General features: G+C 38.5%; 1 protein-coding gene and 1 long non-coding RNA gene across 3 annotated transcripts in view; one reads left to right on the top strand and one right to left on the bottom strand.

The window, feature by feature from the left end:
- Positions 1-2,814: 2,814 nt before the first annotated feature.
- LOC107560343 (voltage-gated potassium channel subunit beta-3) overlaps positions 2,815-18,575 on the bottom strand; it is a 56,314-nt gene continuing 40,553 nt past the window's right edge. For both annotated transcript variants that reach the window (XM_016244489.1, XM_016244490.1), the window contains exons 5-14: positions 14,146-14,190; positions 13,892-13,936; positions 12,934-12,977; positions 12,775-12,861; positions 12,590-12,675; positions 9,775-9,895; positions 8,848-8,942; positions 8,567-8,687; positions 8,217-8,305; positions 2,815-4,014 (exon numbers count right to left, since the gene is read on the bottom strand). In XM_016244489.1, coding sequence (XP_016099975.1) covers positions 3,925-4,014; positions 8,217-8,305; positions 8,567-8,687; positions 8,848-8,942; positions 9,775-9,895; positions 12,590-12,675; positions 12,775-12,861; positions 12,934-12,977; positions 13,892-13,936; positions 14,146-14,190 — 823 coding nt within the window. In that variant the 3' untranslated portion in view covers positions 2,815-3,924. The remainder of the gene's footprint in view (positions 4,015-8,216; positions 8,306-8,566; positions 8,688-8,847; positions 8,943-9,774; positions 9,896-12,589; positions 12,676-12,774; positions 12,862-12,933; positions 12,978-13,891; positions 13,937-14,145; positions 14,191-18,575) is intronic.
- The window catches only part of LOC107560344 (uncharacterized), a 19,866-nt gene continuing 5,212 nt past the window's right edge, over positions 3,922-18,575 (top strand). The window contains exons 1-2 of the long non-coding RNA XR_001605718.1: positions 3,922-3,932; positions 13,658-13,660. This is a non-coding gene — a long non-coding RNA (uncharacterized lncRNA). The remainder of the gene's footprint in view (positions 3,933-13,657; positions 13,661-18,575) is intronic.

The raw sequence follows: 18,575 nt of genomic DNA, 5'->3' as shown, positions 1-18,575 counted from the left end.
TGAAATCATTGAATGACACAAAGACATTTTAAAAGTGAAGCGCTTTGCTTTTCATTGTCACTGACGCAGCTAGAATTTGTCAAACACAAAGCAATACTAGCACAGTTCTCTGGTCATGTTAACCTATGACCTTCATGACTATTTGTGAACTATGATCTTTAAATTATGACTCTGTCCACTTAGTGCAAAGGATGCTGACCGCTGAAGCCAAGCCCCACACGTATGACGCCTTGCAAAAGTATTCAGACCATGACCCAATTCGCAAATTATAATGACCTGCAAATCCTGCATATGAAGGTGAAGTGTGTATCTTGCACAAAACAGATTTTGAAAAAATAATTTTCAAACATCCTTTTTGCCTGCTATTGTTCAAGCAAACAGTCCCTGCTATATCTGGCCCAGACAGACTTCTCAAACAGATTGCACCTCCATTTGGTGCTGATACTAGTGCAGAATTGATTAAATAATAAGAAAATATTCTTAGATATTATATTAAGAAAATATTCTTAAAATTAATTGTTCACAAAATATTTTATGTTGTAATACAAAATACAGTATTCATTTGGGTTTTCTGGTTGCTTTAGGTTGTTGCTGTATGACGCCTTGCAAAAGTATTCAGACCATGACCCAATTCGCAAATTATAATGACCTGCAAATCCTGCATATGAAGGTGAAGTGTGTATCTTGCACAAAACAGATTTTGAAAAAATAATGAATTTTCAAACATCCTTTTTGCCTGCTATTGTTCAAGCAAACAGTCCCTGCTATATCTGGCCCAGACAGACTTCTCAAACAGATTGCACCTCCATTTGGTGCTGATACTAGTGCAGAATTGATTAAATAATAAGAAAATATTCTTAGATATTATAAGAAAATATTCTTAAAATTAATTGTTCACAAAATATTTTATGTTGTAATACAAAATACAGTATTCATTTGGGTTTTCTGGTTGCTTTAGGTTGTTGCAAGGTTCTGTGGGGTTGCATACTGCTCCAAGTCAAAAGAGCCCATCACCAACTGATATTCTTTTTTTAGTCTGCAAAAGACTGCCGAAGCAGGACATTCAGCAATACACTCTTAAAAATAAAGGTTCTTCACGATGCCATAGAAGAACCTTTTTGCCTAAATGGTTCCATAAAGAACCTTCAACATCTGAAGAACCTTTCTGTTTCACAAAAGGTTCTTTGTGGCGAAAGAAGGTTCTTCAGATTATAAAAAGGTAAGAAAGAGATGGTTCTTTAAAGAACCTTTGACTGAATGGTTCTTTGTGGAACCAAAGATGGTTCTTCTATGGCATCGCTTGAAGAACCTTTTGAAGCACCTTTATTTTTAAGAGTGTAGCTGAAGAACAGAGCTGAATGTCCTGGAATGGCACAGTTATAGCACTGACGTCACAATCTGTGGCACTATTGGAACATTGTAATGCAGAAGGAACATCTGACTAATCTCAAACAACCTGGAGCAAAATTACATCTGGACAGTGCGTTCATGCATTCATACTCCAAAAGTCTGAAAGCTATCATTGCTGCAAAGGATGGCTCTACATGGATGGCTTTTTTCTAAATGCATATTATAGATATTATTGTTACAATTCATACGTGCATGTTTCATTTTTATCTATTTTTTATTTATTTATTTTGACCAGGAAACTTAACATTTAATATTTGACAACCGTTTTGTGATAGAAATCAACAGTAATATCCAGTGATGCAAACTACTTTTTACAAATTTTGCCATTCTGATTCGAAAATCTTTGTGATTCATGCAATTCATAATCAAATAAGACGAGATGAGAAATGTTTCTCTGTTTTGCATTTTCAACACATTTAATCTTATTCACATGCCTAATATGTTGAAAATGTTTAAAAATATTCTTGTTCTTTTACGGTTCTTCTTTCTTCTACATCCCCCATTCAGTTAAATTCTTGTATAAAAAAAAGACTATACCATTCGGGTATTTTAAAGCTATTAACATTAGGTTCAAGATATGGCTATAGACTTTGACAATGATATTATGGTCCCTAAATGTGGCTCAAGTCCCTCCTTCAATGTAAGTCTATAAGATTTTCTTGCCTGTTTTTGTAATTAAAATCCCTTTGAAACAAGCCGGATGATTTGAGGTATCTTTCCTGCTTGTAGCACAAACAGTGAGCGTTCTAAATAAATAAATAACTGCAAAATGTGTACCTTTAGGGGAGCAACAGCTTGTCACTGGGGCAGAACCCTCAAAGGGACACATTTGTACCTTCTTTTCCTCTAAAGGGTGCATATCAGTACCTAGGAGTTATAAAATATAACCTTAACATAGTAATATGTACTCTTAAGGGCATATTATGAACCCTTTAGGGGTAAAGGTACATGTGTCCCTTTGAGGGTTCTGCCCCAGTGACAATTTGTTGCTCCCCTAAAGTTAAAATGTTTGCACACTTTTTTTTTTGACAGTGTGGAATGAGTTATGCATCAGTTTAAAGGGTTAACTCACCCAAAATTGAACATTCTGTCATTAATTACTCACCCTCATGTCGTTCCAAACCCGTAAGACCTTCGTTCATCTTCAGAACACAAATTAAGATATTTTTGATAAAATCTGAGAACTCTCTGTATTCTCCAAAATGGCAGAAGACAGTAACTCGGGGAGAAGAATTATTGAATAAATTATATTATTATAGTTTTCTTTGCACACAAAAAAAATTCTCATAGCTTTGTAAAATTACGGATGAACCCCTGATGTCACATGGACTATTTTACTGATGTCTTTCCTACATTTCTGGACCTGGAAACATTGCAGTTGCATTTCTGTCTAAGGAATTTTTGGGTGAATTAACCCTTTAAGTTTACTGAGAGTTAGGTGCTTGTTAGGAATCACAATAATGACTAAACAGTTGTTGTTGTTTTTTTAAAGTAGAGGGTTAAAAATTGGTGAGGGTCTGAATATATTTGCAAAGTACCATATACACACTCACACGCCACTCCCCTAATTGCACAAATTCTCTTAAAGGGACAGGTGCACCATTGTAAACACAAGGAGAGATGGAAAGGAGGGAAATGGAGGAAGACTTGTGATGTGTCCAAACAGCTGTTTGCAGTTGCTGCATGTTGTTCCTGTCACACGCCGGAGTGTTTGCCACGCTCTCCTGCACAGCGAGAATGAAATGTGACAGGCAGTGAACACTCCAACAAACGGGACGGGCAGCTCTCAGAAACATCTTCGCTTGGCGTCACACAGCATCCGTTTTCCGAGTCACTCAGGTGCAACACCAGCAACAGAGAGTTTCATTCAAAGTGGCACTGAATTGCACACGTAGTCGTACTTCCTTGAACACATACCCGCACAGCCAGGCCCATGCAGAATCTGCACAGATTTGGCAAAGTCCTACACATCATTTGCCCCGTGCATGTTGGTTTAATAAATATTTTGGCAAATTCGACAATGCTTTCAGCTGCCAATAAGAATATACCACTCTTAGCTCCAGTTTCATCACATTTGATCCATTTCACAGAATTTGGCAATGGAAATTCGGCAGAGGAAACAGTGGAAGTCTACAGCGGAAACTGCATGAAAGTGCAGATTCCGTCTGGGCCTGCTGATAAACAAGCTTTTTGCCACTTTCATTCCATTCTCCTCCTACAATCCACAGTACTTCCTCATGGAAGACTGAAACTTCAGTCTCTCAGAGTAAAGAAATGATAACAGCTGTTGTTTGTCGCATTTCTGTGATGTTGCAGACAGCCGTTTCCGTGTTTAATTCATAGGTTATGGTACTTGAGTAGGGTTACAGAGAGCAGGGCGGTATGGGCTGGAAGCATGTTGCAGAAGGCATGCAGGGAGAATATATGGGAGAGCAGAAAAGCGATGGTACGCCGTGTTCCATCTTTTCCCCCTTGCTTTCTTTGTCTTTTCTGGCCGCACATGTTCTGGTTCCCTCACGCACGTGACTCTTTCTTGGAGTGAGGCTTGTTGCCCAGGAGAGCATCTATCTCGCTCACAGTCTGAGGCGTCATCTGAGACAGCACCTAGTGAGAATATGAAAATCATGTTATTAGGAAGTCTGTCTGATCGTAAGGAAAGAAGCGAATACTTATTCAGCAGAGATTCATTACATTGATAAAAAAATACTTTTATAATGTTACAAAAGATTTCTGTTTCAGATCAATTCTGTTCTTTTGAACATATCTATTCATCAAAGAATCGTGAAAAATGCATTACGGTTTTCACAAAAATATTAAAGCAGCACAGCTGTTTTAAACATTGATAATAATGAGAAATATTCCTTGTTTGAGTGTCAAATCAGAAACTTTAGCAAACTTTTAAAATGAGTACTTCTTAAGAAAACAGTATACTTTAAAGAACATATTTAAGTGCAAACTGAATGTAATACATGTTCATTACAGTTAAAAATGTTTTATAGTTTATGATTAATGTTATATATCTTTTTTGACCCACTGAAGTAGGGCTTAATTTGTAATTTCATAAAATTGTGTACTTCAGAATGTACTGACAAGCATTTAAGGTAAAATAAAACATTGTAATGTAATTTATATTCAAACGTATTTAATATATATTTGTAATTGCACATTTTGCACAAACGACGAATTGCAATTTAGTACAAATAAAATATATCAACTATACATAAAATAATATAAAATGACACTATACTTACAATAATGAAATACTTTAAATGTACTTTAGTATGCTAATCAGCACATCAAAATAAGTGTACTTCTTTAAACTGAAAAAAGATCTTAAAAACTTTGAATTTGATTATTGTTATTTTTTTTAAAGTGTGTAAAAACATTCTTTAGTTTTAAGTTTATACACTCCCCTCTAAAAGTATTGGAACAGTGAGGTCAATCCCTTTATTTTTGCTGTACAGTAGACTGAAAGCATTTGGGGTTGACAGCAAAAGATTAATATGAGACAAGAGATCAACATTTCAGCTTTTATTTACAGGTATTCACATCTGGATCTGATAAACACAACTTAGAAGATAGCACCTTTTGCTTGAACCCACCCATTACTCATGTGACCAAAAGTACTGGAACAGATTGACTTAAACTAGATTAAAGTGAATAAGACTTAGTATTTAGATGCAAATCCTTTGCTTGCAATAACTGCATCAATCCTGCCGCATCACCAAACTTTTGCATTCTTCTTTTGTGATGCTTTTCTAGGCTTTCACCGCAGCTTCTTTTAGTTTTGGGGGGTAACTCCTTACAGTTTCTTCTTTAGCAGGTAAAATGGATACTCTGTAGCAGGGCTCCTCAAATCTTGCCCTGGAGGGCCAATGCGCTGCAGAGTTTAGCTCCAACCCTGATCAAACTCACCTACCTGTGATTTTCTAATGATCCTGAAGACAATGATTAGCTTGCTCAGGAGTGTTTGATTAGGGCTAGAGCTAAACTCTGCAGGAAAGTGGATCTCGTGGGCCAGATTTGAGGATCCCTGCTCTATAGGGTTTAAGTCTGGAGATTGACTTGGCCAGTCTAAAACCTTCCACTTCTTGCCCCTGATTAACTCCTTTGTTGCTTTGGCACTATGTTTTGGGTCATTATCTTGCTGCATGATGAAGGATCTCCCAATAAGTTTGGTAGCATCTTTCTGTAAACTGGCAGACAAAATGTTTCTGTAGACTTCTGAGTTCATTTGGCTGCTGCCGTCATGTGTTACATCATCAATTAAGATTAATGAGACCGTCCCAGAAGAAGCGATGCAAGCCCAAGCCATGACATTACCTCCACTGTGTTTCAGATGAGCTTGTATGTTTGGGATCATGAGCAGATCCTTTTTTCTCCAAACTTTAGCCTTTCCATCGCTTTAGTCCATAAAACTTTGTCCCAGAATTTTTGAGGCTCGTCTCCTATTCTTCTTGCTAATGAGTGGTTTGCATCTTCTGGTGTAGCCTCTGTACTTTTTTTCATGAAGTCTTCTGTGAACAGTAGATTGTGATACCTTCACTCCTGCGCTCTGGAGGTTGTTGCTGATTTCACTAACAGTTGTTTTAGAGTCTTTCTTTTTTACAGCTGTCACAATGTTTTTGTCTTCAACTGCTGATGTTTTCCTTGGTCTACCTGTTCGAGGTCTGTTACTTAGTACACCAGTGGTTTCTTTCTTCCTCAAATGGTTGTACTGGCTAGGGCCAATGTTTGTGCAATGGCTCTGAGTCATTTTCCATCTTCTCTCAGCTTCACCATTCCTTGTTTTTCACCCATAGACAGCTATCTGGTTTTCATGTCGGTTACACATCTAACTATAAATGTAGTCTGCACAGGCAAAACCCAAATCTGAAACTGAGTGCAGACATTCAGTGCTATTTATTGTTTGAATAATCAATTAATAGGCCAGTTTAGCTCCAACCCTGATCAAACTCACCTACCTGTGATTTTCTAATGATCCTGAAGACAATGATTAGCTTGCTCAGGAGTGTTTGATTAGGGCTAGAGCTAAACTCTGCAGGAAAGTGGATCTCGTGGGCCAGATTTGAGGATCCCTGCTCTATAGGGTTTAAGTCTGGAGATTGACTTGGCCAGTCTAAAACCTTCCACTTCTTGCCCCTGATTAACTCCTTTGTTGCTTTGGCACTATGTTTTGGGTCATTATCTTGCTGCATGATGAAGGATCTCCCAATAAGTTTGGTAGCATCTTTCTGTAAACTGGCAGACAAAATGTTTCTGTAGACTTCTGAGTTCATTTGGCTGCTGCCGTCATGTGTTACATCATCAATTAAGATTAATGAGACCGTCCCAGAAGAAGCGATGCAAGCCCAAGCCATGACATTACCTCCACTGTGTTTCAGATGAGCTTGTATGTTTGGGATCATGAGCAGATCCTTTTTTCTCCAAACTTTAGCCTTTCCATCGCTTTAGTCCATAAAACTTTGTCCCAGAATTTTTGAGGCTCGTCTCCTATTCTTCTTGCTAATGAGTGGTTTGCATCTTCTGGTGTAGCCTCTGTACTTTTTTTCATGAAGTCTTCTGTGAACAGTAGATTGTGATACCTTCACTCCTGCGCTCTGGAGGTTGTTGCTGATTTCACTAACAGTTGTTTTAGAGTCTTTCTTTTTTACAGCTGTCACAATGTTTTTGTCTTCAACTGCTGATGTTTTCCTTGGTCTACCCATTTGAGGTCTGTTACTTAGTACATCAGTGGTTTCTTTCTTCTTTAGGACATTCCAAATGGTTGTACTGGCTATGGCCAATGTTTATGCAATGGCTCTGACTGATTTTCCATCTTCTCTCAGCTTCACAATTGCTTGTTTTTCACCCATAGACAGCTCTCTGGTTTTCAAATTGGTTACACATCTAACTATAAATGCAGTCTGCAGAGGCAAAACCCAAATCTGAAACTGAGTGCAGACATTCAGTGCTATTTATTGTTTGAATAATCAATTAATAGGCCAGACCAGGGCAACAAAACACACCAGTCAGTCACATGTTCCAGTACTTTTGGTCACATCAGCAATGGGTGGGTTCAAACAAAAGGTGCTTAAAGTTGTGTATCAGATCCAGATGAAAATACCTGGAAATACAAGCTGAAATGTTGATCTCTTGTCTCATATTCATTTTTGATCTCAAACCCAAATGTTTTCAGCCTACAGCAAAAATAAAGGAATTGGCCTCACTGTTCCAATACTTTTGGAGGGGAGTGTAAGTACACTTAAGTGGTCTATTATTTCATTAACATTATATTATCTGCAAGTTCAACTAAGCATTTCTTTTTCACAAAGGAATGATTTCTGAAGGATCATGTGACACTGAAGACTGGAGTCACAGGAATAAATTACATTTTTAAATATATTCAAATAGAAAATGTTATTTTAAATTGTAATAATACTTCACATCGTAATAATTTGTAGTGTATTTTTGATCAAACAAATGCTCACAGTGAGTATAAGAGACTTCTTTAAGAAACAGTAAAAAATACTTCGAATTCTAAGCTTTTAAATGGTTGTGTGTGTGTGTGTGTGTGTGTGTGTGTGTGTGGGTGTGTGCGCGCTTGTTTTGACAATACTTGCGAGGATCAAATGTCCTCACTAGTTAAAATTTAAATCTAGTGTTCTACACATGTTTCTGTAATAGGTAAGTTTAGTTCTAAGGGTTGGGTTAGCTGATAGAAAATCGATGGAAGTCTATACAATGTCCTCACTGAGATAATCAAACAAACTCATGTGTGTGCGTGCGTGTGTGTGTGTGTGTGTGTGTGTGTGTGTGTGTGTTACCCGCAGGGCTCCAAGGTTCTCAAGAAGCTGGTCTGTATTGGAGACACCAAGAAGTACAGAACTGACCCCTTCGCTACGCAAACACCATGCTGAGTGAGAGATTTCACAAGCACTGGGTTTTATAAAAAAACATCAAGACATTTGAAAGCACAGACCGTTCAATGACTATCTGATGCATATCGCACAATAATGACAAACACTTTCTCAGTCTGGCATGCTCTAATTTGCCTGGCTGACTTTATACAACTTCCAGGAGCTGGGCAGCTCACATAAGTGGACGATTCTTGGCCAAAATAAGCTTGAGAGTGGACGAGACCATTTACACCAAAAGTATAGAGACACTGACTCACCAATGGCGAGCTGAGCAGCTGTGCAGCCCAGCCTGTCAGCCACCAGGTGGAGCTCTTTGATTTTTGCCAGTTGTCTGCGCCCTTCTTCACTGTACACTCGCTCCTTTAGCCACTGATAGCCCTAATACACACAGTCACACAACTGAACATTTATGATTGCTCACATGAATTTATTCATTTAGAAGATACCATTTCAAACCAAATAGCACTTGGAAATTGAAAAGAGATTCAGGAGAAGAGAGAAAAAATCCACTGCTGTTGACAAGCTCTTTAGGACTCACTTTGATCCCGGCTCTTGAACAGTCTGGAACACCATCACTGTATTTTCCAGTGATCAGCCCACATGCGAGAGGAGACCAGGTCATCGCTCCGACACCTGACGCAGCATGTGACAGTCACAAGACATGGAGTTAGAGTTGACATCTGTCCTAATTAAACCTCAACTCAAACATGAACTTCAACTTTAAATGAACGAAGATTTTGCACATTAAAATAGTTGCATTTGCAGCATAGCACTGTAGATAATACTTCAGTCAATTTTCTCTTTCAGGTCAAATCTTTTCTCGCCGGAGCAGGGGTCAAGATAGGCACGGTAAATGCATCCTGCCATTCTATTCTGTATTGGCTAAATGTAGTTTTGTAGTATGAAACATCAAAAACATCAGAAATAGTTCATTAATTTGTATTATATGTTTCACCAGTGACTAATTGTGGCTTTTAGCTTTCCCCATCAGCTTCGAAGAGCTCTAAGAGATCAGTCACATGACATTTACGTCCCATGGCACGTTGAATACTTACGGGCAGCATATATACCAGCTGAGCAACTGCCATTGCAATGACATGATTTCACTAAAACAAAGTTAGCTTAACTGACAACATTTTTATTGTTAGCTAGTTGAATAATTACACACTTGGTTTAATGGCATAGACCTTTAAAGTGATTCTATATTGTATATTGCAGTAACACCACAAGTACTTTAAACCTTTAAGACTATTTTAAAACACTGTACTTGCAGATAATCTTGATGCAATAAAAAGTCATTTGAGTGTGTTTAAATAGTCCAATTTCATGACTTTCTTAACATACTGAAGTCACTTTAAAAAGCTCACTTTTTAATAATTAAAATTTAAATAGAAAAAAATACATTCACTAAAGGTTTCAATGATGTATTTTAAATTTCATTCTAAGGTAACTCTTGTTGACTGACCTATCTTGTGGTAGAGCTCTGGCAGCTGCACCTCGATTTTATCCCTCTGGAAATAGTGATACTCGGCCTGCTCACATACCGGTGGAATTAAATTAAACTGCCTCGCTACAGAGTATGCCTCCTAAACACACAAACACACAGACAAAAAGGGGTTAAACTGTCCTTTCAGTGGCCCAGATCTTAACAATCAATGCAAACAGCAGTGTTGGGGAGTAATTAACTAATAGTACAGACATTAATGTAATACGATTTTTGACAGTAGTTCATTTATGTGACCCTGGATCACAAAACCAGTCTTAAGTAGCACGGGTATATTTCTAGCAATAGCCAAAAATACATTGTATGGGTCAGAATTAATGATATTTCTTTTATGCCAAAAATCATTAGGATATTAAGTAAAGATCATGTTTATTGAAGATATTTTGTAAAGTTCCTACTGTAAATATATCAAAACATAAATTTTGATTAGTAATATACATTGCTAAGAACTTCATTTTGACAACTTTAAAGGCGATTTTCTCAATATTTAGATTTTTTTGCCTCCTCAGATTCCAGATTTTCAAATAGTTGTATCTCGGCCAAATATTGTCCTATCCTAACAAAACATACATCAATGGAAAGCTTGTTTATTCAGCTTTCGGCTGATCTATACATCTCAATTTCAAAAAAATTACCCTTATGACTGGTTTTGTGGTCCAGGGTCACATATTTTCATAATAATATTGTAACATTTCCAGTAACAAGTAGGACACTTCTTCCAATAAGTAGAAGTGTAGCACAACCAAATGTTATATTGATATTTTTAATAGTACTAATGGTAGCCTGTTTCTGTCACAGAATAAAAATAAATAAATAAAAAAATAAAAAAGACAAGTTTATATCTCACAATTCAGACTTTTTTCTCAGAAATTAGATCAAATAAGATTAAAATCAGAATTGCAATATATAAAATCAGAACTGTGAGATATTAACTTGCAATTGCACATTTACAACTCACAATTGCGAAATATAAACTCTGAAAAGAAAAGTCAGAAATGTGAGAAAAAATATGAATTTTGAGTCACAATTACTAGTTTTGAATTCTGTGGCAGGGCAAAAAATAACAGAATTGCGAGATAGAATGCTCAGAATTCTGACTTTCTCACAATTCCATGTTTAAAAAGTCACAGTTACTTTTTATTTTTTATTTTGTGGCATAAACGGCTTCCATAATATTTTCCATAATACACTTTCCATTTTTTTGTTTCATATGCAGCATTGGAAACTGCTAGAATCGGTTTAAAAAATATATCGAATCCTTAAATCTTCTTGATAAAAGAATAAAAGTATTTGCGGTCACAATTTGTGGTCAAATGTAGTTTCATCACTAAAGTATGTTTACATATAAATATGTGACCCTGGACCACAAAACCAGTCATAAGGGTCAATTTTTCGAAATTGAGATTTATACATCATCTGAAAGCTGAATAACGGTTTGTTAGGTTAGGACAATATTTGGCCAAGATACAACTATTTGAAAATCTGGAATCTGAGGGTGCAAAAGAGAGAATCGCCTTTAAAGTTGTCCAAATGAAGTCCTTAGCAATGCATATTACTAATCAAAAATTAAGTTTTAATATATTTGCAGTAGGAAATTTACAAAATATCTTCATGGAACATGATCTTTACTTAATATCCTAATGATTTTGGCATAAAAGAAAAATCAATAATTTTTACCCATACAATGTATTTTTGGCTGTTGCTACAAATAAACCCCAGTGACTTATGACTGGTTTTGTGCTCCAGGGTCACATATATATGTGAGTTTTTTCAACATGCTTGAGAAAAATAGAAATAAAAATGATATCGCTGGACAGTACATTTTAAAAGGCATTATCCCCTTATGGCTTAATGGCTTTAAGCTATTTTCTTAAAGGAGTTGCTTGACTTAGTCATTTTAACTACTTTAAATTGCGAGTAGCTTTTGCCTTGACTTACATGAGAAACAGATAAGACACAGGAATGCTCATAGTATGAATTTTGAGGTAACACTTTAATTCAGGGACCAATTCTCACTATTAACTAGTTGCTTATTAGCATGCATATTACTAGCATATTGGCTGTTTATTAGTACTTCTAAAGCACATATTAATGCCTTATTAATTCTATTGAGGCAAAAGTTGTAGTTAGAATATTGTTACGTATCCGGTCCATGAACTTCCATCTGCTAGCCATCAGAGGTCACCCTTTCCATTTTCATTGACTCTCGCACTACACACTGTTGCATATCACCCCGGACTACATATCCCATCATTCATTGCACTGATTGCACACAGCACTGATTGCACACAGCTGGTTCACTGATTGCGCACAGCACTGATTGCACACAGCTGTTTCATATCATTCACTCACTCACTATTTAACACTCACTCTGATCCCTTCCCTCGGCCGAGTATTGTTTAGCGCTTATCATTTGATAGCTACACTACAGAGCCCTCGTTAGTTTCCCTGCCTTAGCCTAGTCTTGCCTTGTCTGTTTTCTCTGTTTCTGATCCTTGCCTGGTTTCCTGGATTTATCCCTCTAGTCTCGCCCCTGTTGGATTACGTTCGCCGTCGACTGACCCTCGCTTGTTTACTGGACTGCTCTTGTTTTGTCTTCTATATACCAGTTTGCCATTGCCTGACCCTCGCCTGTTTTGACCACGCACTTAATAAAAGCTTTGCAGATGGATCCGCACGTCTCTTGTCTCGTCGGCTCCGTTCCAAATATAGTGAGAATTGGTCCCCAGAATGAAGTGTGATCAGTTTTGGTGTATTGAGAGAAGACGGACTGTACCATGATCTCCATGGCACTCCAGCGTGACGTGCCCCAGTACATGGCCATACCCTGGTTTATAACAAATGTCATCGCACGTACTACCTCTGTAAAGACAAACACACAACAGCACTTGTGATAAGCGATATGCCATAAATTATGCATCCGCAACATATGCCATGAAAGATGTAAAAGAAATTACAGACCTTCCATAGGGCTGTTCACATCGTTTCGGTTGGCAAAGACAATATCCACGTAATCCAGCTGTAGTCTAGACAGGGAACCTCTGAGACCTGTAGACACATCACCATCACTGTCTGTCCGCTTTATTGTGATCGTCTTATTAGTCATAAACAGCACTTTACCTTCTATGATGTGTTTTCTGGACAGGCCTCTCTCTGTCTCTGCCCTGAGGATTATGAATGCAAATGTCAGAGAGGATAGTTACGGAGTCAAGATGAATATACACAAAATGCAATCAATTTAACTTGAGTGTCAGCATGCTGCAACATGGTGAACAAGCAGCTGGTATTGAATAAGCTATATTTTAAACACACCATTTTCATTTTATTTGTATATTATGGAAGCCTGTTTCAGCCACTGAACAAAAAATAAAAAACTGCAATGTTGTATCTCACAATTCTGACTTTTTTTCTCGCCTTTGCAAGTTTATTTCCCACAATTCTGACTTTTCTTCTCTCAAATGCGATTTTTTTTTCACAATTCTGTCTTGTCTTCTCAGAATTGGGAGTTGATATTTTATAATTCTGACTTTACTTGCAATAGAAAAATGTCAGAATTACGAAACGTAAACTCGCGATTTTGAGAAAAAAAAAGGTCAGAATTGCAAAATGTAAACTCACAATTTTGAGGGGAAAAAAGTCAGATCTGCGAAATGTAAACTTGCAATTTTGAGAAGAAAAAAAAGTCAGAATTGCGAAATGTAAACTCGCAATTTTGAGAAAAAAAAAGTCAGAATTGTGAGAAGCCACAATTACCTTTATATATTTTTTTATTTAGTGGCGGAAATGGATCGCAACTAACTTTTGGATAAAAGTCTGTAAAAATGTTTACCTTCACAAAATCAAGCGTGTTCACATTTTTTTCTTTTGCATTTATTGATTGTTGATTCTGCAGATTTACAAATTGTCACACTAAATTTGCTGATCACCTAAGATTGATAGTTAAAGACTATTAAAGACAAATAGTTAAAGAACCTTTTTTTTAAGAACTTGTGCGGTTACAAGTATTCACTTTGATACTATTCTGAATCTTTTGTGTCGGTCTGAATATACTACAAGATAGAACTGAACAGATACTCACTGTCCTCCCCAGTAGATCTTAGTCGTTACTACATAACTGGACCGTCTGAAACAGATTTTTGGGTGTTTATTATAGTGTGGACAAACCTAAGACTGTCTTACAGGAATACAGAAATTCAAGATAAAACATAAAAACATTTTCCATAAATTGAGACTGAGAGGAATATGTATAGTAGGCTGCGTTATTCTTATATTCAGACTGTTCTGCCACAAAATTAATAAAAAATGACAGACATAAGAACAAAAGCAGGTCACCTCCAGCCTTTCCTTTTGATGATATTCCCTAGAGTGATTTCAGCCCTGCGGAAAAACAAAGACACAAAATCTGAAAATATATTTTGTTATTATTACTATTACACTACAAAAAAAAAAAAGTTGTCTCAATCTCAGTCTAGTTTTCTAGAAAATACCTTCAGCATTCTTAAAGCAAATTTTACCTGAGAACCAAAAATGCCCAAAGATATTACAGTGGTCATATTATTATTATATTTTTTTACAGTGGTCATATTATTATATTATATTATATTATATTATATTATATTATATTATATTATATTATATTAAATTATATTCAAAAATGTAATACATGCATTTTATCATGTTTGACTTGCATAAAACATAAATGCCACTTAATGTACCTTTTTTTTTTTTGCTTATTATCCTTACACAGCTATTTTCAATGTAATCAATTACAGGGTTTATATGAAGAATGTGGGAAAGACTGAGCTAGAAATAAATGTGAGAGGGGCAACGACATGACAGCAAGAACAAGAGGAGGCTGAACGGAAATAGAGAGAAATAGAGACTGATTCGAAAGTTAAAAAAAATCCACAACCACACTTTTACAGGAGCCTCCACTATCTGCACACATTAAAACAAATGCTGTTTACCTGAAGACACCAGTGAATACAGCAATGATATCCAGTAATTTAGCATATCAAATAATCACTATTACTATTTTGTAGTAAATCAGCTCAAAAGGGAAATATGTATGACTAATTATAACTGGTTATGATTAATAATAAATATTTAGATTATATCTTCGAATTAACTGTAGCAGAATCAATATTACAATTATTTGATCTGTCCAAAGTAAGGAAAAGAGAGAGGAAAGAAAAAGAATGGCAGTATTTCACATCACTTAACCACAACCTTTGAAAATCATCAAAGAATCAAAAATCAAAAGTTTCGATTGCTGAACAAGAGTCCTGATGCGGTAGACAACGGAGGTCTTTGATGAGTTCTTTAGGAGTGAGCTGGAAGTTTTACTTCTGGTTCTTCTGAAGAAGGAAAAGTCCACAGCGACTAAAGTTACTTGAAGATAAAAACTGCCGGAAAATAAAAACTCAAGAGGAAGATCTTGAGAGTCTTGGAAAAGTGTTGTCTCAAACGAAAAGGGTTTCTGAGCAAAGATTATTTCGGGCTAATCACTTTTGATGGTTCCTATTCTGGGTGGACTGGCCAATACCAGGCAAAAATTTTTGAGCGGGAGAAGTTTCCTTTGTTTCCCTTTATGGCCCATTTGCATGTTTTATGGCCGGTCTGGAATTTCTGCAGTTTTAACCCAAAATATAGTACAAATCGTATGATGCATTTCACAATCACATACTGTACATCATTGTTTGAAGAATAAAGAGCAGATAATATTGATACCAAGAAAGAGACCTTTAGAATTGATTAAACCAAAGATACATCCATACCCCTGAATATCAGTGTTTAGGGCTTTAACTAATACAAATAACGAGTGGTAACTCAGCTAATCTAATAGGGAAACGTACAAACAACACATATATTTATACCAGATATATTTGTAGAGTATAACAGATTAAAAGGTTTTTACGTGTGTGTGTGTGTTAGTTTGCTTGGTCAGCCAGGCCCATTGTGCCTGGCCCCGGGGGTCATTTACATCTCTTTGGAATGTGTTTGAAACTCCAAAGGGAAAACGAGAGTGGTGAAACTGTTTAGCATCTACTTGATAGTGGGGGGGGGAAACCATTTGACATTTAGCACCCATATAAATGTAACGTCTGTGACCAGGACTGTAATTTATATGCAAATGTCAAAAGCTAAAAGGGTCTCTTAAGCCATAAAACCCAAAGATCATGCATGATTCTACGCAGACGCTACAGCCCCCCTTTTGGCTGACGAAGTTCACCTGCACACATCGTCAGACAACAGTTTTCATGATGGTCGGACAGCAGGTGGATCATGATGATCGGGTAGCAGGTGGATCATAATGGCTAGATGGCAGGTAGATCCTGAAAGCCGGATGGCAGGTGGATCCTAATTTTCAGATGGCAGTGAACCAGTTTGAAGTGTTGTGGTGGGCAGGGTCGATCATTTAGCCAGAGAACACCAGCACTGCCTTTAGGATTCCCTCGTGGTTGTAGGAACATCCATCGACGTAGGCTGTGTGCATGCCTTGGCAGATATTCTCGTCAAAATACCTGTGGCAGGTAGGTGGCGGTGGTTGAGGCCTTTCTGCTTCTACGATCTCAGTCGGTGTGTCATCGGAGCAGCTTTGGCAGGCTGCCAGGCCGTTTCCCAGCGCCGACTTGTGATTTTGAGCATATCGTGCTTCTATGTTGCGCCACTGGAGGGCCATGAGCCATGTGGCTATGCGTGCGTTTGTGACCACACCGTCGCGGATGCGCTGGCTGTTGAGGAAAGTGACAGGCTGGTGACAAGTCTCTATGATCACTTTCTGTGCTCCGATGTAGTTGGAGAATCTCTGGATGGCCCATACAGTACAGAGCAGGGCTTTCTCACAGTCTGAGTATTTGCACTCTGGGGGAAGAAGAGTCTTGCTGGCATATGCGACCACCCTTTTGTCCTGGTCATGCCGTTGGTATATACCAGCGCTGAGGCAGTGGCTGGAGAATCCAGCGTCCAAGTAGAACTCCTTCTGTGGATCTGGGTAAGCCAGACATGGAGCACTGCACAGATGTTGTTTCAGCTCATTCATGGCATTTAGCTGTTCGTCTGTCCAGGCGAAAGGGCAGTCCTTTTTCAGAAGGGCAGTGAGAGGGCGTGCAATCTCCGAATAGTTCTCAATGAACTGCCTTGAATAGTTGCACACGCCTAGAAAACTTCGGAGTTCTGAAACATTGGCAGGTGGTTTAATGTTCTGAATGGCCTGGATGCAGCTGGTTTGTGGCTCAATACCTCGTGGTCTGATGAGTATGCCCACGTAATTGACCTTGGTTTTGCACCATTGTCCTTTGTGGAGGGCAATCTTGGCACCGGTGGCGGTCAGTTGGTGCAGGACATGGTCAATTTCTTTCAGGTGATCGGTCACCATCGTGTGTTTCATCAGAAGGTCGTCAACATAGATTAAGTTCCCTCTTACCCTGGCATCCGGGCATGCTTTGTTGAGGAAGGTGTTAAATTCGGCTGGTGAGTTGGCATAGCCGAATGGGCACCTGGTGAAGGTGTACTGCCGATTGCAAAAGGTGAAAGCCAGCTTGTGTTGGTCATCTGGATGCACTGGTATAGTCCAAAATCCTGAGGCCACATCAAGAGTGGAGAAGATTGTGGCTCCTCTGATTCTTGGTATCTCCTGTTCCAGCTGGGTCATCGGCCATCGCGACAAGGGCCCCTGTTGATTCAGTTTCCTATAGTCGATGGTCGGCCGCCACTTGCCGTTTGATTTGATGACAGGCCAGATGGGGGCAGAGTAGGTGCTGTTACACGGACGAATGACACCCTTCTCAAGCATAGAGTTGATGATCTCCTGTACGGGTTCGTACGATTCAAGGGGGATCTTGAATTGCTTGACAAAAGTGGGTGGAGCTTTTGGGTGCGTTGGGACACGCACAACATGGTGGCCACAATCTAAAGAGTCCTTGGCAAATGATTCCTTGTATTTGTAAAGGACTTGACGGAGTTTGTGGCGGTCTGCATCCTCCTGTATGGCATCAGCATCTTTCAGAATTTGCTGGACTTGTGTCTCAAAACCTGGGTATGGCTCTGCTGTCGTTAATTCCTCTGTGCTGTGGGCGGTCATAGGTGCAGACGAGCTGTCATTTATGCAGGTGGAGTTGTTAGAGACCGTGTACACGGCAAAGTGTTGGTCTTCTGTTAGTTCTGTTCTACACACCTGCTCCTTGACTACTGGCATGACTGAGGTTATGGTGATGATCTTGAAGGGTGCTGTTAACACTGTGTGGCCTGAGCTTTCTTCTGGAATCATTGGATCTGAGATGGGTCCAATAATTGGTAGAATTAGTTCAAAGTCATGAAAGTCATAGCTCACTAGCCAACCCAGACGGTACGCCTTAGGCACTCTGACATCCGTTGCCATGCAGTTATTGAACAAGATGTAGGTTGCCCGAGATGTCACTTCGACGAGGGGTGTGGCTTCCAAAGTGAGGCCCAGTTCCCCACATTCGGGTGAAGGTTGGAAGAAGCCTAGGGTGTGACTGAGAGTTTGGCCGCTTCGCAGGTTGAGTCGAACAGCGACCCCTTTGGTGTAAGCTGGTAAGAGTCCTTGGCAAATGATTTCTTGTATTTGTACAAGACTTGACAGAGTTTGTGGCGGTCTGCATCCTCCTGTATGGCATCAGCATCTTTCAGAATTTGCTGGACTTGTGTCTCAAAACCTGGGTATGGCTCTTCTGTCATTAATTCCTCTGTGCCGTGGGCGGTCAGAGGTGCAGTCACGCTGTCATTTATGCAGGTGGAGT

Source organism: Sinocyclocheilus grahami, unplaced genomic scaffold (genome assembly GCF_001515645.1).
Source record: "Sinocyclocheilus grahami isolate Dianchi unplaced genomic scaffold, SAMN03320097.WGS_v1.1 scaffold720.1, whole genome shotgun sequence".
In the NCBI taxonomy this organism is placed as follows: domain Eukaryota; kingdom Metazoa; phylum Chordata; class Actinopteri; order Cypriniformes; family Cyprinidae; genus Sinocyclocheilus; species Sinocyclocheilus grahami.
This window is presented reverse-complemented; position numbering and strand designations above follow the sequence as displayed.